This window comes from Delphinus delphis, chromosome 3, assembly GCF_949987515.2.
Source record: "Delphinus delphis chromosome 3, mDelDel1.2, whole genome shotgun sequence".
NCBI lineage: Eukaryota > Metazoa > Chordata > Mammalia > Artiodactyla > Delphinidae > Delphinus > Delphinus delphis.
Window position 1 is genome coordinate 68,181,015 of NC_082685.1, and position 27,214 is coordinate 68,208,228.

The window sequence follows — 27,214 nt, forward strand, 5'->3', positions numbered from 1 at the left end:
GCGGGGGCTACCCTTTGTTGTAGTGTGTGGGCTTCTCATTGCAGTGGCTTCTCTTTGTTGCAGAGCACTGGCTCTAGGCACATGAGCTTCAGTAGTTGTGGCTCGCGGGCTCTAGAGCTCAGGCTCAGTAGTTGTGGCACACGGGCTTAGTTGTCCCGCGGCATGTGGGATCTTCCCGGACTAGGGCTCAAACCCGTGTCCCCTGCATTGGCAGGCGGATTCTTAACCACTGTGGCACCAGGGAAGTCCCCGCTGTCATGATTTTAATGTGTATCATTCTAGTCTGCTTGTGTGTCCAAAAATTATATATTGCATGAATTAATATATTATTAATATATTAATAATAATATATCGCATAACTTTTATGAATTTATTAGTTTTCTATTAAAATGTTTATATCACTGTGTATCTTGTTTTCACCCAATATTACGATATTGAGATCCCCTAATGTTGACACATCTTTTAATGCAGTGTATTACTACATAGAAATTTATAGGAATGAATGGCTACACAGCATTACACTGTATTAACAACCTCCAATAAATCTATCTTTTCTCATATTCAAGGCCATTTTTACTTGTCTCCAAATTTTCACTGTTACAAAGATGCAAAGACTATATCCCCTATACATGTATGCAAAGGTTTCTCCAAGGTATACAGACAGATGATAAAGAAGTCAAAATAAAATTACCTAATCCTATGGTGTACACAAATCAACATATTATTCTAGAGGCAGCCAAACTGCTCTCCAAAGTTACTCTGCCAACTTACCCTCCTGAGAGCAGTGTGTGCAAGCTTCCTTTCACATCTTCATTAACACTTGATATTGTCAGACTTCTAGACGTTTGCCAATCAGATGGTGAAAAATGACATCATGTTCCTTCATTATGCACTTCCTTAGTTATTACAAAGATAAATATTCTCATATGCTTATTAGCCAATCAGGTTTCCTTGCCTTGAACTACTTTATTGTATCCTTTGCCTAATCTAAAGTTGAGGGGTTTTTTTCCCTTATTGATTTGTGGGAGTTCTTAACATATCCTATATACTAATCATTTGTTTTTGTTTGTTTGTTATTTTGGCGGTACGCGGGCCTCTCACTGTTGTGGCCTCTCCCGTTGCGGAGCACAGGCTCAGGACGCGCAGGCTCAGCGGCCATGGCTCACGGGCCCAGCCGCTCCGCGGCATGTGGGATCTTCCCGGACCGGGGCACAAACCCGTGTCCCCTGCATCGGCAGGCGGACTCTCAACCACTGCGCCACCAGGGAAGCCCTAATCATTTGTTTTATACATTGTAGAAATCTTTCTCCATTCTCTTCTTTCTCTTTTAACTTTGCTTATGGTGTCTTAAAGAACTAACTTTGATGCAGTCTAATTATTCTAAGAACTAATTTACAGCATGGATACATCTGGTTTGTGTAATACTAATTTTACAACATGAGGCTATTTTTATTTGTAAGGATAAAGGGGCTTTTCTTTAATACATGAACAAAAATTCACGGCTATATACTAATATCAAGTTCAAATCAATTCCATTAAAATTTAAACTTTCTTTGGAAGTTACTTCCACTCACTTTGTGCAAGAGTAGTGAGTAGTAAAACCATTAGGTTTTCACAGAATTTTAAGACACCATTTATGGCCCAGAGGCAGGGCACTTATAACCTCTACTACTTACCCTATTGAAACAGTCTTTATAAGTAGTATAAATGTTACTGTTTTATTACTTTCTACACTTTATTAATTTACACATGTCAAACATGATTACTTTGCTCTAACATATATGTACAAATATTCAAACTTTTTAAAGTCAACTTGGTTGTCAATGAATTAGAAGATATTTTGACCAAAGAAGGAAAAAACAGTTTTTTTTCTTATCTGCCCTGAGGAAGTTTGCAAGTATTTAAAAAACATTCTTTGACACAATCACAAACAATAAGAAATTTGATATAGTCATGAAAGATACCGGACTATATAATAAACCAGAGCACTTAATTTTAGCCAATTAACAGCATAACCTTATGAGAGGAAATGTACATGGCTTTACTAAAATCAGGTATTAGTCTCCCTGATTTTACAGGTAAGGTAAAACCTTTCCTCTTTTGAGGGTGAGGAGCTGTCTTACTACACAACTTCTTCAAAGTTTATGGAACTGACACCTAGTTCATCTTGCCTGGCTTCTACAATCTCACTGCAGCTGTTAGTTTATGGGAATTCACCAAGGATGAATGAGCCTGCATTGCACACAGCCAAAGTGGAGCCTGAGCTCCCTTAAGGCCACTGAAGGAAGGACTTCAGGTCATGCCCTTTCTCTAGAAGACCTTTGAACACGTCCTCCTTGACTTCTCCAGATGCTTTGCCTATATATTTGTAGATGGACTTCCAATCCCTCTATTAAACTGAAAGCATTTGAAAGAAGAGGCAGGGTCTTTCATCTCTCATATCTCATGTTTATATCCATTACTGCTCCTGGAACATTTATGCCTTCATTCCTTCCTTCCACAAATATTTATTGAGAATCACTGGGTGCCCAGCACTGTGCTAGACATTAGGTGAATAAATTAGCTAGGCAGCAGTGAATAAAACAGACAAAATTCACGTTTCTATGGGCCTTCTATCCTGGAGGGGAATACAGACAAAAAAACAAAACCAAACAAACAAACAAAAAAACAAATGAAGTATTTTCAAATAGTGCCATAAAAAAGTGTTAAAAAGATGACGTAATAGATAGTTATGGGAGAATATTCTTTATGTAGTCAGGGAAAGCCTCTCCTGGTGGTGACACATAGATTGAAAGTTCGTTGACCTAAATTAGAAGCCAGCCACATAAAGTTCCAGGGAGGAGAGTATTCTAGGCAGAGGAAATATCAAGTGCAGAGGCAGAAATGAAGCTACTGTGTTCCAAGAAAGGTAGGCAGAGGCCGAGCAGTGTGGTACCCTGAGCGAGCCGTGGGATGAGAAGGGGCCGGGAAGGTAGGGAGGGACAGATCAAACAGGGCTTGGTGGGTCACGTCAGGGCTCTGGCGTTTATTCTAACCATAATGGGAAATACTGGGGAGTTTGGGGAAGGGGAGCAGCATGCTCTGAAGTGCAGTTTTACAAGATCACTCTGGTCTCAATACAGAGAACTGACTGGAGTGGGGCTAAAGTGGATGCAACAGTAGGGAGACTATTGTGATCACCAACTAAGAGAGGACGGTGGCTTGGATTGGAGTGGCAGGAGTAGAGAGTAGGAAAAGGTTAGATTATCTTATATTTTCAGGTTGAACCAAGATTTTCTGATAAACAGATGTAGAGGGAGATTACACAAAGTTAAAAAAAAAAACAAGGAAAACATATCAATAAATGATGTGTGTGGAGTGGAGTTAAATAAAATGACAGCCCAGCCTTGTCTTTACAGCATGTGAACCAACTAGCGCTAGTAACATAAACATCTATAGTGTTCTCACCGTGCCCCGAGCAATACGAACCAGACGTGAATTCATCTGGTAAGGACATTAATGGTCAGAGGTTGGACATAATGCAAAAAACTGCACCAGGGCTCTGTCTGGGGAGCCTCCTGGCAAGCAACTCTGGACAAAGAGAGGCTCCTGCTCAAGAAGGGTGTGGCCTGCTGGGCAAAACGAGATGTCCTCAAAGAGCCCCTCCATCCATTCTCCAGTCCACAGACCAGTCTGATGTGAAGTCTGGTGGAAGGCACAGTTGTCACACAAGGAATTGTAAGTAAGTACCATTTACTGAGCCATTATCATGCCATTGTGTCATTTAATTCTCACAAGCATATGACACAGATACTTTGAAGCTTATTTTAAGCCAAGGAAAGTGAGGCAAAGAGACAGCACAGAATGGAGAGGCACTAAGTCTACTGTCATTCAGTTCCAACAGGGAGTTGGGTGGGTGGAGGTGGAAGAGATTGTCTGCCCCTCCAGAGAGTAACCAACAAAAGCCCAGGTTTCAGACTCCTTCACAAAGGCAAAATCAGCAGTTTCTGTGTGCGACCTCTATCAAGATACTCGGGCAGTCCATCAGTGAAATTGCTTTTGGGCAGTTCTGATGAACCATTCATCCCAAGCTCAGTCCTTCCCACCTGTCATCAATGTCCAGCCCTCATGCCAGTGAACCCAAATGATCCACTCTTATTCTGCTGCTCCATCAACCTGATTTCGAAAGTAATTCTGACAGGGTGATGGGTATGTTAACGACTTGCCTTGAGGACTGGGCTCCAGTGACTTCTCTCCCCAGACAACATCGATCCTCTATTGTATCCAGTCAATAGACCTTTACAGCAGACTTTGCTGGTGAACAAGTCAGCTTTTTGTGCCCTACAACTTCTGGCTTGTAATACCCTTCAAATGGATTCCCCCATTCGAATATCCTGCAGGCAAATTCTTATTACTTATTCCGAGCAGCACAGCGTGCTTGCTTTATCTAAAAGGTTATCAGTACTCTTAATGTTGTACCTGAAAATGTTTGAGCTAGTCTGGCCTCCTAGGCATGTTTTCACTACTTCCAAGTACATTTAACCAGAAATGCTATTGGTGACTAAATAAACTCCAGTTTGGATTTTCTAGACCAAAATTAATTTCCATTTTTTGTTTCTAATTGGTACTAATGTCAAAAGCCTAGGGAACAAGCATTTGAAAACTATTTGCTAGCTGCTGGCTGATTTAGGACTCTCCATGTGTTTTTGGATGTGCCCTATAGCCAGAGGAGAAATAAATTTCTCTATATACCTTTAGAAAATCATAAATAGAATTATATGGGTTGAGAGAACAAATGTATTATCGCTACTCATACAAAAGGTTTAAAGGGTTTCCAAAACAAAGAAAGATCTCGGGGATTGCAGACACATATTTATGAGAGTAAATCACACATAGAATCATAGGTTTGAAAGGGATCGTAAATACAATCTTGCCCAACATTCTTAATGTTACAAATGAGGAAATTACAAACGCATTCAACCAAATTGGTGTCATTTTAAATGACATGTTAGTGTGCCCTCCACACCTCTCAGGAACTTTTGTCTTGCTCTTTTGTCTGGTGGTATCAGTCCTGCCTCCTGCTCTCATTCACTGACCCTTATCACTTTCACCAAATCTCCTTTCCAGCTCCAGGAGGCACCAGATCCTCATTTAAATTACTGGCTGTGAAAGAGATGCGAGTCTGGTTCCACTATTTACCAGAAGTATAAACTTAGGCAAGACACTTAATTTTTCTGTGCCTCTATTTTCTCATCTGTAAAATAGAAACAAGAATTGTAACCATCTCATCTGTTGAGCATTAAATGAGTTAGTTCCTGTAAAGCTGTAAAGCCCTTACAAAGAGGCTTGGCACATACTAAGCTCTCAATAGAGGAGAACTATTGCTGTCATCATCATTATCAACGTACCCAACTTCTGCTTCCCTTGATATCAGCAGATTATCTCTTACCCAGTTCACCAAGAGAAGAAAGGTCATCAAATATGAACTCACTCAGATGCTCCTCCCCACTGCCCGTGAGCTCCTGAGCCCAGAAACCTATCGACATCCTGCCTGCCACTCTTTCCTCCCTCGTTTTGTTGGGAATGGGAAGTACTTCACACTAATCCTTCCATCAGTGTCAGGATCCCATCTGTCTTCTCAGGAGCTGTGTTCCCTCGATTAAATGAACTCTCAATTCAATCTCCAGACTCTGTCTTTTCTTTCACCATCCTCTCAGCCTCTTTCACCTTAAAACACAATCAAAAGCAAACAAACAGGGCTTCCCAGGTGGCGCAGTGGTTGAGTGTCCACCTGCCGATGCGGGGGACATGGGTTCGTGCCCCGGTTCGGGAAGATCCCACATGCCACGGAGCGGCTGGGCCCGTGAGCCATGGCCGCTGAGCCTGCGCGTCCGGAGCCTGTGCTCCACAACGGGAGAGGCCACAACAGTGAGAGGCCCGCGTAGCGCAAAAGAAAAAAAAAGCAAACAAACACCAAACTTTCTCCTGAGCCTGCATTTGTCTTTTACTAACTCCCTAACTCTTTACCCTTCCTTGTTGACTTCCCAGTTAAGTTTCTGGAAGAGGAGTCTATGCTTTAGCATCTTTGCATCACCCCTCACCCCACAGCAGTCTGCTTTCTGTCCCCAGCACAACATTAGGCCCTTCTTTCTAGTCCAGCCAGAAAACCTCTCACTACTTTACCCACCACCATTTCTACCTTCCTCAATCCACCTCTTCTCCTGAGGCGGTTCTCTTTCTCAGGATGAGACATTTACAAGTCTGTCTACTTTTCTCCAGGCTGCGAGCTCTGTGGGAACCAACAACTATTCCTCATTGGTTTCTTTATCTGCAGCATCCAGCACAGTTCCTTGCACACAGTGTTCAATGAAAGTTCAAACTATGAACACATGAATGACCTTCTCAGAATCATACATTCAATCTCATTAAATGAAACAAGCATTTACTGCTCTCCAATCACACCCCAGGCACAGTGGAGGCCTGGCATTAACAATGCACAGGCCTCCAGGCATTAACAAAGACATTAACAATGCACAGCCCCTGCCCTCCAGGAGTTATCATCCAGTAAGGGAGGAAGAGAAATACAGGACTGTTGAACAGATAAGAGATATTGATGGAGGAGGAACAGAGAGAGAACAGGAAAGAGGAGGAAAGAGAGAACTAGAGCTAAGATAATGTCACATAGGCTAGGGTATTCTTTAGGATGCCAATAGAAGTAAAATACATGCATGGTTTTTTTAAAAAAAATCATTTAATCAAACCTAAAAAGAGGTAATATGCCCAAGTCGTCAAATAAATCATGATTTCACTTCAAGCAAACAAACCATGTTCAGTTCTCTGACACACCTGGTTTTTCATACAGAAAATACATTGAGACCCAGGAACACTGACTGTATACCATATATAGGAATCCGTCCATCCACTGACAAGGTAGACAGTCATACTAAACCTCCAAGGGAAGGCTTTTTAAATTTGTGCTTGTGAAGGTGCTGTCAGACTCTTAATTTCCCATGTATATTGGGAAGGAAAAAATATACAGAGAGAGAGCTATGAAAACGAGTTACTCTTCTGCCTGGAATGATTGATCCTGATGAGCCCAGGGAAACTGGGCTGCTGCTGCATAACGGGAGAAAGCTGAACTACGTCTGGAACCCAAGGGATTCTTTGGGGCACCTCTTGGTACTTCCACGTCTGGTAGTAAAGGCTAATGGAAAGTGTCAACAACCAATAAAAGGCAGGACAACTGAGAATTCAGATCCTTCAGGAATGGAGGTTTGAGTCACTCCTCCAGATGAAGAACCCTAAGTAGCTGAGGTTTGGGCTGAGAGGGAGAAATATGAAATGGGGAAGAAGGAGGCCATACATACAAGTACAGCATGTGACTAATTACAGAAAAGAGGCCTGTAGTAGTTTTTAACATTTCTCTTTGCTTTCTACATCTATGTGTTTATTTGTAGAAGCTATTTTCTTTTTTTCTGCTCTTTGCATTTTTATTTAATTTTATATAAAATAAAAGTTGTTGAAAGATAACTTTAGTATCTAGGTAGCAAAATATTCTGTGGTACTTCATCTGAATTTCAGGAAAAATTAATATAACCAGCTATGGATACCAGGACTTTGGGGACTTGCATCTCCTAATTTTGGGAAAAGAGTGAGAACATCTTAACTTGTAAGATGTCAGGCTGTATTTTATTAGATGGAAAGGCAGAGTCATTTTGTTGATGTACAAGAATTCAAATGTGTGTAGAAAGGTGCACAGAAGAGCTGAGTAAACAAAGGAGTGGACTGGACCAGTTATCACTTTATTGTCTCTCAGGGCTAAATTTATCCTTCATTTTTATCTACAAAAATGGATGTGGGCCCTTTAAGTACTCTTCCTTTGCCAGCTGGCTGACTGTTAAGCGTTTTCTGCAGGGTGCCGGAGAGACACTGTAGGAGGAAGGTGTTGCCCATCATGGTTCTAGTGTGCCAGCTCAACTGACTCCAGAAGTGCCCATGGCTCTTCCAGCACCCAGCCCCTGCCCTGTCAGCACAGTGGGAGTAGCTTCTCCAGCACAGGCAGCTTCTTCAGCATCCAGCTCCTACAGTGCACTGTGGCTAGCAGCACCCATCAGCCAGCAACTTGCCCTGGCATTCCCCCTTGGGCTTTTTTGTAGCAGAGTGCTTCTGGTAAGACACTTCTCCAGAACAGCTTTCTCAAGCATCCTATAGAACAGATTTCTAGCAAGTTCCAGAAAGCAGATTTCCAGCAAGTTTCACTCGGGGTGTACCATGGCAGTCTCTCTGCCATTCAGTGAGCTGTGGCTGTGCTCTAACAAGGTCTGCATCACACCGTTAGTGGGGCTTCCTCTTTGGGTATTCTATCTCAGCCCTAGGAGTAGTGGATGCTCCTTATTTCTGCCATTCCTGTATTCTTTTGAGTGTTATCTACTTTCTACTAGCCAATCTCTACACCAAATTTGTGTTATAGCTAATGATTCTTTTTAATAAACTTTCCCTGCTCAAGTTACTATGCGTTCCAGGAGCAGCGAGCACACCAGCACCCAGATCTTGGTTTCTAAATACCATTCTCCAATGGCTCATTCTAGGACTGAAGCAGGAAAAACACAAAGTGAGCTTGGAGTATCCTACAGTAGCAGAAAGTAAGGAACTGCTCAAAAGACCAAACAAAACAAAACGACCAAACAAAAGGACAATGGCGTATGAAAAGGACACAGAAGCCACCTAAAAGAACTCCCAGTTGCCAAAGCTGGAACAATTTAAGCAACAAAATAAACAATATAATATTGACTTCTCATGTAAATATATATAAGTCCACACTGATATGAATAAATGATTGATTAAATGGGAGGGAATAAATAAATCTTCCTTATAGAATATGTCCAGATAACATATATATATATTCTCCCCCTCAAAACCATGGAGCTTAATCTCTACCCTTCATCCTTGAGGGTAGGCTAGACTTAGTGACGTATTCTCAGAGAAAAAGGAAAAGGAAAAATAGTAACTTTATGTGGAGAAACCTGGCAAACGCTACACATCACCAAATGATGAAGGTTAACCAAGTGATGACACCATCAGTGCTGTCATGTGAATATCATCATACCTCTGATACGATATAATGAGACAGGCACTTCAACTCTGTGGTATTTTCATAACCTGGACCCCTAGTCTAGTCAGGAGGAAAACACAGACTGGGGGACATTCTGCGGGATATCTGGCCAGTCCTTGTCAAGGTTGTCAAGGTTATGAAAAACGAAGACTGAGCAATTGTCACAGACCAGAGGGGACTGCGGAGATGTGAAAATGCAGTGCAGTGCTCAGGACTAGATCCTGGAACAGAAAGAGGACATTAATGGAAAAAATAATAAAATCCAAATAAAGTCTAGAGTTTGTTTAATAGTAATATACTAGTAAGGAACTAACTGGTAGTGTATTCATGTCAATTTCTTTTGGCAATTAGTTTTGCCAAGCTAATGGTAACTTAATATGTTAAGGGAAAAACTGGATGCAAGTGTATGGAAACTGTCAACTCTCTTTGTAACTCTTCTAAAATTGTTCCAAAATGAAAGGTTTACTCAAAAAAATTATTGCAGTTTCTGTCTCTTGATTGGACCCTGACTAATACAAGGAACTGGTGTCATTAAAAAAGCAATCATTTTCTGGATCTAACATATATTATCAAATATAGGCCTAACAATAACCAGAGAGGAGGGGGCAGAGAGATAAAAATCCTTGGGAATTAGGCCATTTTAACTCTGCTACTTAGTAGATTACTAGAGTGTGCATTTGCTTCAAGAATTATCTGGCCAAGAGTAACTAAATTACACACTTCCTAATGAGTGATATTAGGGTAACAGCTATAGATAAAACCCAGGTAACAAAATTCAGTGCTCTGGCTCAGAATAGCATTTTCTTAGGTGCTTAAAAAAGGTGTCAGAAATGTATTCTAAGGACATCTTTAAAGCCTTCAGATATCTGTCCACATTTATTTATGCTTCTGTTCATGATAAAGCCAAAACATAAGCTGTGGAGAATAAACTAAAAGTCACCTCAATATCATCATCCAGGATTGAAAGAACACGTGTTGTCAGAATTCTAGAGGCTTCATTCAAAAGTCAGTCAACTCCGAAATAAAGCAACAGCTTGTTTTCTAGAAGGCCTAAATCAGTTCTAGAGAGTCTGAAACCCATGTAGACCTTTTGTTTTGTTTACACACTCTTTAGTCTGATCTCTTAGTTCGAGGTAAGCTTCAGTTCTTAGGGGACAAAGTATGACTGCAACTAAAGTTATTCCACAGTATTCTCACCCTGAAATTAGTAACAAATCTCATTTCTCAAATGAAGAATATAGCCACTCTTCTCTTTCCCAATGGCTTATATAATAATGTTATTTTTCTTCCAAATGTATAGGCACAACTGATCTTTAAGTTGGAAAAGTCAATGAAAGCAACAATGCATTTGAGGTCAGTTGGCCAGAAAAATGGACATGAGCCAGATCCCACATCCCAAACATTTTGCCTCAACAGCATGTGAACAAAGTGCCCTCTCCCCTCCTGATCTCTAACAGAAGGCTAACAAAACGCAGCAGGACAGTTACCCATTGGAATGGGAAGCCTGTCGGGGCAGAAAGGCGCACGCACGTGTGTGTGCGCGCGTGCACACACACACACACACACACACACACACACACACATCCCTGTTTAGGACACGACAAAAAGGCTCTTTCACATGGAATGTTCTATGCACAGACAGCATAAGGACCTCCCCTGAAGATGCTGTTTTAGAGGCAGTCAAGAGATCACAAGTCTAAAACAAGTAGTTCTAACAAGATAAAGAGTAATCTCCCCAATTCCAAATGAAAGCAAGTAAAAATTCTTAAAACCAGCTTATCTACATAGCTTAAAGTTCTTTTGGACTAGTTTCAGAAAATTCTTTGGTAGCAAGGAGGACAAAGTTGTGTTGTCATGAGAGTCTGCTAATTTTTAAAACTATTTTTCCCTTTCTCTAAATGTAAACATTTCATGCATTACAATTTAGTTGCACTTCAATTCCTTCTCACATTTTTCAAGGCAAAACGAAGTATAAAGGAACAGGAAGAGTGCACAATTACATGCACAGCAAGGAGTTAGCCAGAAAACCTAAGTTTTAACTGTGAAATTTAGAAAAGCAACTGTATTACATGACATTCCATCATTTAATCCTCATAATAATGAACATAGGATTTTAAGTGCAATCTGCTTATAGTCCAAAACACCATCATTTTACAATTATAATTCTAACATAATGGACAAAAATTATATACTATATTATGAATTGATTTAATACCTAAATGTTCATGAATTTTCGTTTATTACCAATAATTCTCCCCAGTAATCTGAGCAAGTACTTATTATTTGCACCTCAGAATTCAAAGATAAATATGTTAAGCATTGAAAATATCAATTTTACTTCTGCTTTAGAACCAACAAGTGGTAAGTTTTCATCACCAAGAAAATATATTAGATAAACGAACAAGTAAAAACAGACGCAGGAATACAGTAGCCGTGTTACCACAACTGCCTTACTGAGTTAAGGAATCTAACTTCTGGACCGTACCCGGGAAAATGCATTGATATTCACAGAAGTACAAGAATCAGATGATTGAAATCTTCTTTCCAAGTACCTTTCTTTATACTCTATTCATAACAGTTCTGTGTATAATACATGTAGAGATTTAAAAGAAACAGTATTCGTGAGTTGGACTGGGAATCTACACCACATTTTGCATTGGGATGAAGAGGGAAACCTGTGGCTCATGTAATCTGCAGACAAGAGGCCCATACAGCAAAAACATCCGGAGACAGACAACAGCAGGTGGAAACTTACCACTGGAGCAGTTGGTCCCACCCCAGCCAGGCTCACACTGACAGGTGTTTGGAGCAATGCAGCGACCATGGACACATTTATCAGCACAATGGGCTGTCAGAGAGAAAAATCAATCAAATAAGGAAAGTTGGCACAAGAAAAAAACCCCAACAACACAGCTGTTTCACATCTCAGTCTCAAGTATCACTTAAAAACAACACGCATGCTTGATAATTTTCTTCAATCCGTTCCTCAGCCCTCTTACAGTCCTCTGTGTAACCAAACAATTCCCCTTCTTATTTTGATACCTCCAAATAAATTCCTTCATTTCTACTATATAATTCTACTTCATGCTAAATTAGCAAAGAAGTTTCAAGGAAAATTGCCTAATCCACTTTTTAAAAAAATTATCAGTGACTACCAAATATATCCTCTTTGTTTCAGGAGGAGCGTATGTGGATGCACAAACAAACCACAAAGCAAGATCTCAGGACTCCCGGGCGACAAGAGTAGTCTGAAAGGTATTCCCTTTACATAATACCTTCACTGGAAACAATAGTCAAATTTCTTTGTGCACATGTTATTCACAACCATGACACAGCAGACTTAGATGCCCTTTTTCCTTTGAGGAGAATATTCGAAAAATGTCACCCAGGTCTTTAGGAAATAGTAAATCTCAATTCCTCTTTTGTTAGCGAATATCACTGGTGTGACCCAACCCATGAAAATAAGGGGTATCATTGCAAACATGAGTGGATAATTAGTCTGATGATTTCCAAAGGAAAGCTCAGTGGGCAGATAGAAACGGATCAGAAATATGCTGTGTTGCACATCAGCATTATCCTCAACATTAGTGCCACTCAGGTTGGTTAAATCTTCTTTAAAATACCTGGATATATGAGGAATTGTGAGAACAACTTGGAAGAGTTTGGATTTCAGATGTTCCAGAATTTCATTTAAGGATGGGATAAGGTATCCTATGCTTTAGAGGTAAGTTTCATTAATTTTACTTTTTACAAAAGTAAAACAGGTCTACTGTCCAAACATAAAATACCAATAAGCAAAATAAACCTCTCTCTTAAGGAAAAAAAAAAGAGAATCATAATATTTTTCAATTTGCCTTCCCACTTAATGAGAAAAAAATCTTTCTATGTCATTAAATATTCTTTTGTGTGATTTATATACTGTGTGTAAGTCTATATTGTGTATATATATTTATATATGTTGTGTATATATATTTATATATGTTGTATATATATATATGTATATATAGTATAGCATATACGTATGTAATATATATATTGCTGGACCAAAAGTGATAATCACTTCTAAGGTTTTTATCAAAAAGATTTCGAGGGCTTCCCTGGTGGCGCAGTGGTTGAGAGTCCGCCTGCCGATGCAGGGAACACGGGTTCGTGCCCCGGTCCGGGAAGATCCCACATGCTGCGGAGTGGCTGGGCTCGTGAGCCATGGCCGCTGAGCCTGCGCGTCCGGAGCCTGTGCTCCGCAACGGGAGAGGCCACAACAGTGAAAGGCCTGTGTACCGCAAAAAAAAAAAAAAAAAAAAAAAAAAAAAAAAAAAAGATTTCGACATGAAGAGATATAAATGAAAGGCATTTTAGATGAAGAGAAAGCAAAAGCAAGCAGTAGAAAGAAAAACAAATGGAAATGAGAAGATCTGTTTGGGTGCAGTGTTTGGAGCAATAGCTTTGGAAAGAGAGAGACACTTTGAAAACCAAACGAAGGTGTCAGGACTTTATTCTGAGAATTAGCTGGGAATATTCTAATGAAAGATATAAATTTGTTATAAGAGAAACTATCAGGTAGGTCACCTGATGAGGACACTGCAACAAAATGAAGTGACCAAAATTTCAGGAAATACACGTTTATGTCCTATTACTAGAATAATTCTTTAGCATCCAGGCAATTTGGTGAGGGGTATCAGGCCAGATGAGCTAGAGATTTTGACACTAGAGCTCCAAGGAGATGCTTAGCAACCTCATAATACTTGATACAATTACGTATTTAATTATAATGAGTAGCAAAATCTGCCTGTAACATATGAACACACTGCCCTACAACATGTTGACTTCTGCTGCCAGGTTAAGTCGACATGTGCTAATCTCAGGGTTCAGTGCCTCCAGCCATTTCTATGCATGTTTGATATTGCAGATGGGTCATTCATTCAAAAGGCCATAGCTCTGTACTGTTATTTCTTAAAATTTAGCTATACATGTATAAGGCAGCAAAATAACATAACTAGAGTATGCAAGGTTCAACTAAATGCCACAGAAGGCCCAGTTCTAATTGTGTAGGGCATGTTCTGGACCCTGTATCACACTGTTTTATGGTAGCCAGGACACCCCCATCTTACAGAGAGTGCTGGCACCCATTGTAAATATGTAAATTTGACCATGCTTGGTCTAACTTGTCTTATGTACTGATGGCATCTATACTTGCAACATACTGTTAGTGATCAGCCTTCAGACATCAAATTCCCAATTTATCCTGCATCAAGATACTAAAACTATTTAAAATTCTGTTTGTATATTTTGAGAAGTTTTAAAAATCAGATACTAGATCTCTTTAATATGAAACCAGAGTTTTCTGATAGTGTGCATCTAAAAGAAAACACAGAGGGCTTCCCTGGTGGCGCAGTGGTTGAGAGTCTGCCTGCCGACACAGGGGACGCAGGTTCATGCCCCGGTCCGGGAGGATCCCACATGCCGTGGAGCGGCTGGGCCCGTGAGCCATGGCCGCTGGACCTGCACGTCCGGAGCCTGTGCTCCTCAACGGGAGAGGCCACAGCAGTAAGAGGCCTGCGTACCGCAAAAAAAAAAAAAAAAGAAAAGAAAAGAAAAGAAAACACAGAAATTGGATATGAAGGTTGATGAAAAGAAGTATCATTCATATCCTCAAATTTCAAATTTTTGTGTTTATTTAAAATACTCTTGTTGGTCTCACCCATGAATTTTACACTAAGAAAATGTTATAAATGTTAACTTATAACGTATATCTATATTAATAAAACACTACTTTGTCTTTATATCTTAGGCATCTACACATAATTTCATTTGACAGAAAAATCAGTTCCACTATTTGAAACTTGGAAAATCTCTGGGTTTCCAGGACACTGGATTGGATGACAGCTACCTGGGGTTTCCTATCTACAAAGAGCGGGTGGCCAGGAGAGATAGGTTTTGGGGGATGTTCCATGGGAAGGTCTCAGTTTGCTCCTCCCCTTTTTTCTGTCTGCTTTCATTTTCTCACTCCTTATCTTCCTTTTCACCTTCTTTTACTACACATCTTTCTCTCCCCTAAAATACTTCCTTGATATGCACAGTCACTACACAGAATGCAGATTAAACTGTGGTTTTAGTTGTAGTTGTGTTGGCTCTTAGCCCCTGAGTAACCCCAAAAGATTTCCACTGTACCCACCTGAATCAACCAGAAAGAAAGGTAACGCAGAGCAAACAGGTCTAGAACCTTTCCTCCAATATCAAGATGGCCTTTACTAAAATGGGTAAAGAAATGCATGATAAGCTAAACCTGGGTCCCAGAAGATTAGGAATCAGAATTGCTTATGCTTGGATACCAATTGATTGTTTTTTGTTACTCTTGTTTTGTTGATTACAAAAAAGGATATTAAGTGAATTTCTATATGTAAAAATCAAAGGAGATCTGCTTCAAAATGCTTTGAGATTGCTGAATAATCATACGAATACTCTCACGCTTGATTCCTGATGATATGAACTTTGTGTTTTATGAAGTAAACACCAAGAAGTCCAGTCAACTGTAATAGATGGAAAAAAATCCTATCATGGTAATTTTAAAATCTAGATTATTTCTACGAAAACCTTGAAATAATAACATTTGGCTAAAGTCTGAAGCAAAACGTAAATAGATAGCAGAAAACAAATTAGTCTGTAAGTTAATTAGGAATTGGAAGGGACAATCTGCTTTCCTAATGATTTTTTTTCTTAATTAAAGCTAGAGTCAAAGGAATCAACTTGAAGCATTGAAGCCTAAAGTCAAATAATGATCTAAGTAATGGAAAATATTATTGGTACGGATTCTCAAAGGAAAGAACACAAAATTCTCCTGCCGTGCTGCAGAATCTCCACATGACATTAGACCGTCACACAAGTGCCATCTCTGTTCCATGCCCTATCCCGCAGCTTGGGACTCTCCACATTCAGCAGCAGCTCTCACCAAGCACCCACAAGACCAGTGGGAGCAAAGAGAGACAACAGAGGAGAAGAGAGCAAGCTAGAAAACTCTGTGTTCTCTGATGTCCCAACTCTCCAAATTGCAGTCACACTAACCATGGCATATGTGGTGACAAACACAGAGCCTGCCTCTAGGAAACTGACTGAGCTAGATTCCTACCCTAGCTTCATCTTTCCTCTTTTAGCCTCAAATGCCACCTACTCTGGGTGCTGAGTTTTATGACTAACAAACTCCACGTGAGAACCCAAGGTGGGTTAAAGATATGAATTTGTCATATAGAAAATTCCAAAGTCAGCTGGAAACGAGAAAGGGAACAGAGGTCTCCTGTAGCAAATGTTCAATAGCTTAGATTTCAAGGACAAGCACAAAAGAACTATCCTAAGTATGGCTTTCTCATCCATGGAAACTGTCATTTTATTCCCTATCCTATTCTTATTTTTAAAAGGGCAATTAAAATCAGGAAAATGCTAGCAAAGACAATCTATCCAATATGATTCTTTTTCACATCTCTCTTTAAGAAAATCATTAATATCACATTCTGAGTTTTCAGTAATCTTTTACAGAGACCAGATGTAAGCTGAATATGTGGACCATACTTGGTACACCGCTGCAGACACATCAAGTTGCAAAGAGCAGCCAAGGCACCTTCTCCCTCAAGAACTGGGGGGCAAGAGACACTGATGAGAAGAACATGCCACGACTATGAATTGAAAGCTGTGGACAGCCTGTCTGCCTGATGGACAGGTGAGGACTGACCCGATGACCCTCGAATCTTCTCTAATTAGGCTCCTATTTCAGCCTTAGCTCCTAAATCCATTTAAATCCCATTACCAGTGACATGGATCTCATTCCTCTTTCACTTGTAAATATTTGCCTTTAATACTGAGAGCTACTAACTGTACTCAATAGTTTTCCCTTCTGCCATATACATTTCCCTTTGGATTTACACCTAGAGTATGGCAGAAAGGTGAAAGTAAGAGTGGGCAGACTAAAGACTCCTTTAAACCAATTGTATCTCTAAACACAGTACCTACCTGTGTCCTAGAGGATATATTATAATCAATGCATTTAAGTTAATTTGAAAAATGCTTCCATGATCAAAGTATCTCTTGAAAATAACTGTCCAATAGAAACACACACCTTCCACCTAATCCATCTTTCCCCAGAAGTGTCTTTTATCTTGATGTCATGAATAAAGAGCATAAGCGACAAATCTTATTTTTGCTCATTTTTTTATTCGGAGTTGCTACAGAGGAACATAGATTTTTAGAGTTAAAGGTGCCTTTACTGAACGTCATTTCCGCATTTTTCAGGCAAGAAAATGGGGACTGGGAAAATGGAATGATTTTCCCAGTATTTGAAGCTGGCATTAGAGGCAGAAGTAGGAGTGAACCCAGGTGCCTGAATCCCAGTGGACCAAAACTTCTGATGAGTTTTGATGGCAGTGGGGAGGCAGGAGGGAAGAGGATGGTAGTAGCTGTGCTGGGTCAGATATTAGGGCAGGTGTATGAGACAACCGCGAGTCGGGAGTTAGAAGATTCAAATGAGGAAGAGAAAGAAAGCAGAGAGTTGACTCCTAAGATAAACTTTAACCACTACATAACTTTTGTTTGAGGCCAATTACATGCAAAGTCTTTACAAAAATCTAATTGCTACTGCAGTATTCACTACAGACAGGAATCATTTTGTTTTCATATTTGCAGACATTACATTGTAGCATACCTTATTGTGTTTGTTTATAAAAAGGAAGAGAATTCCCTTTTCCTTCAATTTAATATCTACTGAGGTAGCAGGCACATTACTAGGCACTACTATGGATACAAAGATGGCAGACTGGGAACTCTTAGTCTGCAGAGGAGGTCAAATATAGGCTCCACAAAACCTAACTGCAGAGCAGAATGCAGATGTAATACAGAATTATTAACAAATACTCTGAACCATATTCAACAATTCCATTTATATGAAAAGTCTAAATAGGCAAAACTATAGAGACAGAAAGTGTATTAGTGGTTGTCTAGGGCTGGGAGGGACTGAGGGTGAATGTGGGGTGATGGCTAATGGATACAGGGCTTTATTGAGGAAATAAAAATACTATAAAGTTGATTGTGTGCTGATTGTACAACTCTGTAAATATGCTTTAAAAACCCCACTGAATTATACACATTAAATAGTTGAATTTTATGGTATGTGAATTACATCTCAAAAAGTAATCATAAGAATACCGTGGCAGCTGAGGAAAGGGAGCAATTGATTCCAACTAGAGTGAGATCAAGAAGGGTCTCAGGAAAGAGAGAACATCTGAGCTGAGGAAGTAGACACCTTTGTAATAAAGCTGCAGGAAAGAGGTGCCAAAAGCAGCTGCCTCATACTCCATCCTCTTTTCATCCCATCCCCAAGGTTACAAAACCCACTGCATAGGGTCAGGGGCTCTCACCCCACAGCCACCAGTGGTCCATATATGTGACGTGCATAGACTGCTGATCAGTCATGGAGAGTGAGAAAACACTGGAAGTCTAGATAGTTGCACTTGGCAAATGTATTTTTAAAAATCCACATCTAAAATTCCTTTCCTTCCATTCTTGATGGAGCTTTCATGCATGTGAAGGACAAGTACAAAGAGTGATTACCAGCAGCGTCTTTGGCAGACATCTCTAATTGTATACCTAATGTCTAGTCTTCCTTCCACCTTTATTAACAGAATGCCACTTTCACCAGGGACAATGGTGTGACCAGCAAGAAACCACATTTCCATCCCTCTTTTTGGATTGATGTGTCCATGTGGAAACAGTATAGGGGGAGAGATCAATGGTAAGAGCAATCCCCCATCTCCTTCTTCTTCCTGATGACAGGTGTGTAGACAAAAAGGCTGAATCTGCAGATCCGAGGGAAGGGCCCAGGGAATCATGGAACACTTTGATCTGAATTTCTTGCATGGATGAATAAATGCCATAAACCACTCACTTCGAGACTTTTCATTACATAAAAATTAAAAATTCCTCTATATATGTTTAAGATATCTACTTATCACAGCCAAACATGATTCCTAACATACACTGCCCCTTTGGAAGATCTTTCTGGTGAGTCAGTTCCTAAATTGAAAAAAATATATATATAATAGCAGAAAATAATTATCTCAAAAAATGTCCAAAAGGCACTTGGCAAAATCCAACATCCATTCCTGAAAAAAATTCTCTTGAACCCCTAGATTAGGAACAAGACAAGGATGTCTACTCTTATAATTTCTAGTCAGCATTGTACTGAAGGTTCTAGCAAGGTAATAATGCAAGAAAAAAGAAGTAAAAGACATCCAGATTGGGTAGGAAGAAGTAAAATTGCCTTTAGTTATAGATTATTGAAATATATATATATATGTATAGAAAGTCTGATGGAAATCTACAAAAAAAGCTACTAAAATAATGAGAGTTTAACAAGTTTGCAGATAAAAACCAATACAAATAACTTAATTATACCTCTATATACTGGCAAGAAACAATCAGCAATTGAAATTTTTTTTTTTTTTTTTTTTTTTTGCGGTACGCAGGCCTCTCACTGTTGTGGCCTCTCCCGTTGCAGAGCACAGGCTCCAGATGTGCAGGCTCAGCAGCCATGGCTCACAGGCCCAGCCACTCCACGGCATGTGGGATCTTCCCGGACCGGGGCACGAACCCGTGTCCCCTGCATCGGCAGGTGGACTCTCAACCACTGCGCCACCAGGGAAGCCCAACAATTGAAATTTTAAGTCGTTCATAATAACACCAAAAATGTGAAAAACTTAGGGATAAATCTGACTACAGATGTGAAAGACCTATACGCTAAGAACTAGCAACATTGCTGAGAGAAATTAAAGAATTAAACAAAACTATCAATGAAAGTGACCCATTTGACATTTACAGAACACTCCACCCAACAACAGCAGAATATATAGGATATTCTAAATAGAGAGAGAGACATTATTTATGAATCAGATGACTCACTATTGTTAAGAGCAGTTTTCTCCCAAATAGATCAACAGATTCAATGCAATACCAGTCCAAATCCCAGCAGCTTCTTTGGTTGAAATTGACAAGCAGATTTTAAAATTCATATGTAAATACAAAGTACCTACAATAGCCAAAATAACTTTGAAAAAGATAAAGGCTAATACTACTTGATTTAAAGGCTTAAAAACTACAGTAATCAGGACAGTGTGATATTGATGTAAATATAGACAAATAGATCAATGGAATGGAATAGAGAGTCCAGAAATAAATCCAAACATGCATGGGCAATTATACTTTGATAGAGGCACAAAGGCAATTCAGTGAAGAAAGAACAGTCTTTTCAACAATGCTGGAAAATTTGGATATCCATAGGCAAATAAATAAATATAGATATATAATTTTGCACCATATACAAATATTAACTCAAAACGAATCATAAACCTAAACATAAAACCTAAAAGTATACAACCTCTAGAAAAAAACATAGGAGAAAACCTTTGTGATCTTGAGCTGGGCAAAGATTTCTTAGATATGCCACCAAAAAATACAACTTGCAAAAGAACAAATTAATAAATTTATCCATCAAAATTAAAAACTTCTGCTATTCAAAAAATACCATTAAGAGAATGAAAAGATAAGTCACAGAATGGAAGAAATATTTATTAAAAAAATTAGCTGATAAAGAACTTGTATTCAGAATATACAAAAATACTAAATAAGAAGATAAACAGCTCAATTACAAATAAATAAATAGGCAAAAGATTTGCACACTTCACCAAAGAAGATGTACTAATGGTACATAAGCTCATGAAAAGATGCTCAATATCATTAGTCACTAGAACAGTATGAATTAAAACTGCAATAAGAAAATATTACATATCTATTCAAATGACTGAAATTAAAGACTGACTGTACCAAGTATTGGCGAGGATTAGAGGAACTGGAACTCTCGTACATTGCTAGTGGAGGACTACTGTGGAAAATTTTGTCAGTTTCTTAAATTGTTTATGGACATTTGGATTACTTCCAGTGTTGGGCTATTACAAATAAAGCATCTCTAAACACTATGTACAAGTACCAAATGATTCAGCTATCCCACTCCTAGGTATTACCCAAAAGAAATAAAAGCATAAGTCCATACAAAGACTTGTACACAAGTTCTCAGAGCAGCTTTATCTGTAGTTGCCAAAATCTGGAAATAATACAAGTGTCCATAAACAGATGAAAGAATAAATAAGTTATGGTATATCTACACAACAGAATACTACTCAGCCATAAGAAGGAACGAATCAATGATACGCGTGACAATATGGATGAATCCAAAAGTGATTATGCTGAGCGAAAGAGACCAGACATAAAAGAGAACACACTGTGATTCCATTTGTATAAAGCTCTAGCAAATGCAAACTAACCTGAAGTTACTGAAAGCAGATCAGTGGTTACCAGGGGGTGAGGGATGCAGGTAGGAATGGCTGGGAGGAATTACAAAGGGATGTGAGCAAATATCTGTATGTGATGAACAAGTTCACTATCATGACTGACATGATGATTTCATTGTTGTAGACATATGTCAGTACCTATCAAATTGTACACTTAAATCTGTGCAGTATATTTTATGTCAATTTTACCTCTGTAAAGTTATTTTTAAAAAAGAAAGGTAGAACGTGAGAACTTCCACCAAGGGTCAGAGACCTCTCTCTATACAAATAAGACATATTAAAAAAAATCTGAGCTAACACTAAAACACTGAACACACTTTGCAATTTCAGTAAGAGTCTGGTCATTGGTGGGTGGGCTCCCCAAATGTTTATGAAGATATTGGCTTTAGAGCCTCCCAAGACATTTACTTGGGGAAATGCTAATACTACAAGCTCACAATGCAAAGTTCTACACTGAGCTTTTCCTCTACAAAATAAATGACATACACAGGAAAAAAAAACGTTTGTGTTGAAATTGACTATGGTAATGGATTCCACACAAGGGATTGTAATACCAACTGTGGAGCACATAATCCTATTCATTCATTTAAAAATGGAAAGAGTTTTCAGCTTAATTCCACACATACACAGGCATTATCTATTCTGGCCACAACTCCCACATTGTGTCTCTTTAAGTTAAATCAGATTTAAGTAACATTAGTAACATGATCCTAATAGATCACAGTTTCAAAAAGTTAAGGAGTGCTGGAATAAACTCTAATTTTCCTAAGCACAAATTCCTAACAACTCAGCCTACAACTGGTCTGTTGATACGACTGCAAACTGATTCAATTTGAGAAGGATTTCAAAATCATCAGCAGACAGTTTAGAGAAGAAACCAGAAGGAAGGTACCTTCATTTGCGACAAATTATTTCCCTCCCTGTCCTGTCATGTTTATGTCACTAGGAAAGCATGGCAGTTCTACGGGAAGTGCCATACCAGGCTCTTCTGTTTTTTGACTGGCATTCCTCATGGCCCGACCACTCTCTATGGAGCCATGGAATTCTTTGACAAATATTCTTTCCCACAGCATGTTTTGTACCCCATGGCATTTCCTCATCTGCCCTATTTCATCTTGCTGATACTTGTTTCTAGACACTTTGCTTCCAGCTATCCAGTACGTCTGAATCGCATGTTAATAATAAAGGCCAGTCCTAGGGAAAGTGAAGAGGGCAGTGACAATCATAGTTACCACTTTTCCCATTCAGTATACCCGCCCCTCCTCCCTCCTAGGTGGTGGTCCCTGGACATTTCCTTTTGGACTCTGGTGCCCTAATGTTCTTTCTGCTCTCCTTCCCTGTCTACACTAGCTTGAGAGTAAACAGAGTCCTCATACCGAAGAATCAACAGCTAGTTATAACAGCTAAGGGGGTTATTTCCTTCGTCAGGGACATTTGCATTTCAGTATGAAAGCCTTAAACCAAATGTATAAATTAAGTGGCAGAATTTCTTCAAAAAGGGGAGGATCAAACATCTAAGAGAAGGCTGGCAGCAGAAACTTTGCTACTAGAATGCCTCATAAAAACCAGGGAACACAAACTCAAATGCCTGCAGGAGCAAGTGGGGATCAATGAGAAGAGTAAGTAGGTCAGGTAAGGTCTGGGAAACTCAGAGAGCATGTGCTCATCTAAAAAGGGCAGCTCCAGGGTGTCAAAGGTACAAACTTCCAGTTATAAAATAAATAAGTCATGGGAATGTAATGTACAGGATGGTGACTATAGTTAATAATCCTGTATTGCATATTTGAAAGTTGCTAAGAGAATGGATCATAAAAGTCCTCATCACAAGAAAAAAACATTTTGTAACTATGTATGGTGACAAGCGTTAACTAGACTTACTGTGGTGACCATTTCACAGTATGTACAAATCATTATGCATTACTGAATCATTATGCAGTACCCCTGAAACTCATGTAATATTATATGTCAATTACACCTTAATTAAAAATAAATAAATAAAAGGGTAGGCTCCCCTTCAGTATCTCCTGCCTATTGCCACATAAGAATGTCAAGCCAGTGTTACCAATATGCTGATTTTTCTGTGGAAGATGAAAGTCCTAGGTTTTATGTTAAAAGTTCTTTACATGTAAATACTACGTAGACCAAACAAAACATGATTATGTAGCAAATCATCCAGCCTGCTAGTTTGCCACCTCCAGCAAAGACTATTGGCCTGCTTTATAAAAAATCAGTGAAGGTCCTGAAATGTTCAGAATAAAAAGCTTTTAAGTTCTTTGACAGATAACATTTTACACATAACTGTCCTTTTCTCTTAATTTTGGTATTTAGCCCCGTAACCGCTGCCAATCACTTATACAGCGATTTTGAATTTAATATCAAGATCTGCTTCATATGCATTGACTCATTGACATCACTTCTGGTAAACACCTGTTTTCCACGAAATAGCTGTTACTAATAGCTCAATACTTGGAGGAGAGGCCCAGCCAATGCTGTACCAATTGATGTAGATAGTAAACAGGTACATCATCTATGCAATGGTGAAGGGAAGGAAGTGCCTGCTATATTCTGTCATGACTGAACTAAATATTTCCCTTTTTTCACTTGTTAAAACAGACATCACTGTCCTTAGAAGAAATTACAGAGTGACACAGCCAACATGCCTGACATATCTATCACGGTATCCCTCCTCGAGAACAATAATTCAGCACTCACCCATAGATAAAAGTGCCTTTGTGGGAGCTATGGAATCCGGCACTATACACTAAGGGACCCAGAAGCAGCCTCACCCACCTGTGCATCAGGTAATAGGCATACAGATCTCAGTCCCAGCTGTGGACACTGAGTGGCCCGTGAACTGTCTCCAGTCTATCTTGGCCATGGCCCAGAAGCCCCTGGAGAACAATGTCTTAGACAATCACCCATGGATGAGAGAGCCTTTGTAGAAGTACAGGTTTCCAGCAGAGAAGCTCCAGCATGTCACTGGAGCAAAAAAAATACAAGTTTGTACACACTGGAGAAGGTAAGAGGAACAGTTAGACTTTATACACATTACCCCTCCTACCAAGGCAGCATAGCTCGTGCCGAGAGAGTCCTTCTCGGCCTGTGATTTCTCATATGGGGGAAAGCTAGTGCATGTGAGTGAGTGAACAGCTTCCCCAGCTGTGTAGGACTTTGCCAAAGAGGCCTGTTTCTCCCTCTCCACATGCACAGTATGGAGTCATGAGCTGCATGACTGGGGGGGAGGGAAGAGTCTGGGAGAGAAACAGATAGAAATCTCAGAGGGCATTAAAGGAATGTGGATCCTACTACCTGTGTCACACCCATGAGCCCACCCATGAGCCAGAGGGGATGTCTAGCCTGTGGATACCCCCAACCGGCCGTGGGCATTCCCCAGTGCTCAGTGTACCTCACTCAACACCACCCCCTACCTTTTGTCCAGCTTTCTGTGCATGCTCCCAACAGTGGTGAGAATGAGCTTTGGCAAATTGCTACTGAACACATGAAGAAAGCTGGTCCCAATCTGCAGACCAGGGAGAGACCACCAACTTGAGTTTTAGCTCTGCCCTTGGGAAGGTAAAAGGCAAGCTGTTAGTACCTGGCCTGGTGCACTGCAGGATGTAGAGAAGGCATACAAGTTTGAGAATTCTCATACGAGAGGGAGCAAGAAGCATGGAGCAGGCATATCAATAGAAGGTCTGAAAAAGCCTCAGAATCCCTAGCAGAGCTGACAGAAGATAGTTTATCTGCCAAAGTCAGTCAGTAAAGACTGAGGAGGTGACTGCTACTGAAAATGCGGAAACAGAAACGAAAGAATTCAAGGAACATTAAATATCAAGGAAACATGACACCACCAAAGGAGCACAATAATCCTCCAGTAACCAACATCAAAGACATGGAGATCTGCGATTTACCCAATAAAGCATTCAAAATAGCTTTTTTTAAAAGGAATTTCAATAAGCTACAAGAAAATGCAGAAGGACAATTCAATAAGATCAGGAATATAATACACAGACAATAAAAGAATTTTAACAAAGAGATAGAAATCATAAAAAAGAACCAAACAAATTCTGGATCTGACGAATATAATGAATGAAATGAAAAATGCAATAAAGAGCATCAACAGAAGAATTTATCAAACAGAAAAAAGAATCTGTGAAGAGGAAGACAGATATTTTAATATTATCCTGTCAGAGGAGAACAAAGAAAAAAAGAATAAAAAAGAGTGAAGAAAGCATATATAAACTATGGGGTACCATAAAGGAAGTCAACAGCAAGTCGTGAAAGAAAAGAGAGGGAAAAGGAGGCAGAAAGCTTATTTAAATAAATAATGGCTGAGAACTTCCCAAATGTGAGAGAGATTTGGATATTTAAGTACATGACCCTCATAAGTCACCAAACAAATTTAACTTAATGAGATCTTCTCTAAGACACACTATAATAAGGTTGTCAAAAATTGAAGACAAAGAGAGAATCTTAAAAGCAGCAGGAGAAAAGAAGCTTGTGACTTACAAGGGAGCCCTCATAAAACTATGGGCAGATTTCTCAGCAGAAACCTTAGAGGCCTGGAGATAATTGAATGATGTATTTAAAGTTTCGAAAGACAGCAACTGCCAAGCAAGAACACTCTATCCAGTGAAGTTGCCCTTCAAAATGCAGGAGAAATAAAAACTCTTCCAGACAAACAAAAGCTGAGGGACTTCATCACCACCATAACTGCCTTTAAGAAATGCTAAAAGAAGTTCTTCAAGCTGAAATAAAAGGATGCTAATTAATATAAAAATATGAAAATACCCAACATGCTGGTAAAGGTAAGTATATAGTCAAATTTAGAATATTCTGATACGAACAGAATGTCAACAAGATATACACACTCCCTTGTTTATTGCAGCATTATTCACGTTAGCTAAGATATGAAAACAAGCCAAATGCCCACCAATAGATGAATGGATACAAAAGATGTGTGCAATGAAAAGATGCTCAACATGTAAATTATTAGAGAAATGCAAACCAAAACTACAATGAGGTATCATCTCACACTGGTCAGAATTGCCATCATCAAAAAGTCTACAAATAATAAATGCTGGAGAGGGTGTGGAGAAAAGGGAACCTTCCTACACTGTTAGTGGGAAACAGTGCAGCCACTATGGAAAACAGTATGGAGGTTCCTTAAAAAACTAAAAATAGAGTTACCATATGATCTACTAATCTCACTCCTGGACATATATCTAGAAAAGATGAAAACTCTAAATCAAAAAGATACATGCAACCCAATGTTCACAGCAGCACTATTTATAATAGCCAAGACATGGAAGCAACCTAAATGTCCACTGACAGATGAATGGATAAAGAAGATGTGGACTACATATACAATAGAATATTACTCAGCCATAAAAAAGAATAAAATAATGCCATTTGCGGCAACATAGATGGAACTAGAGATGATCATACTAAGTGAAGTAAGTCAGACAGAGACAAATATTATATAATATCACTTATATGTACAAATCAACTTGGGGGGACTAGGGCACTTTAACACCCCACTCACATCAATGGAAAGAACATCCAGACAGAAAATCAATAAGAAGATAGTGGCCTTAATGACATACTAGGCTAGTTGGACTTAATAGATAGCTACAGGACATTCCACCCAAAAAGAGCAGAATACACATTCTCTCAAGGGCACATGGAACATTCTCCAGGATAGATCACATGCTAAGTCACAAAAGAAGTCTCAACAAAT

General features: G+C 39.4%; 1 protein-coding gene across 1 annotated transcript in view; it reads right to left on the bottom strand.

Moving 5' to 3' along the window:
* The window catches only part of MEGF10 (multiple EGF like domains 10), a 161,389-nt gene that overhangs the window by 73,474 nt on the left and 60,701 nt on the right, over positions 1 to 27,214 (bottom strand). The window contains exon 5 of the mRNA XM_060006961.1: positions 11,847 to 11,939. Coding sequence (XP_059862944.1) covers positions 11,847 to 11,939 — 93 coding nt within the window. The remainder of the gene's footprint in view (positions 1 to 11,846; positions 11,940 to 27,214) is intronic.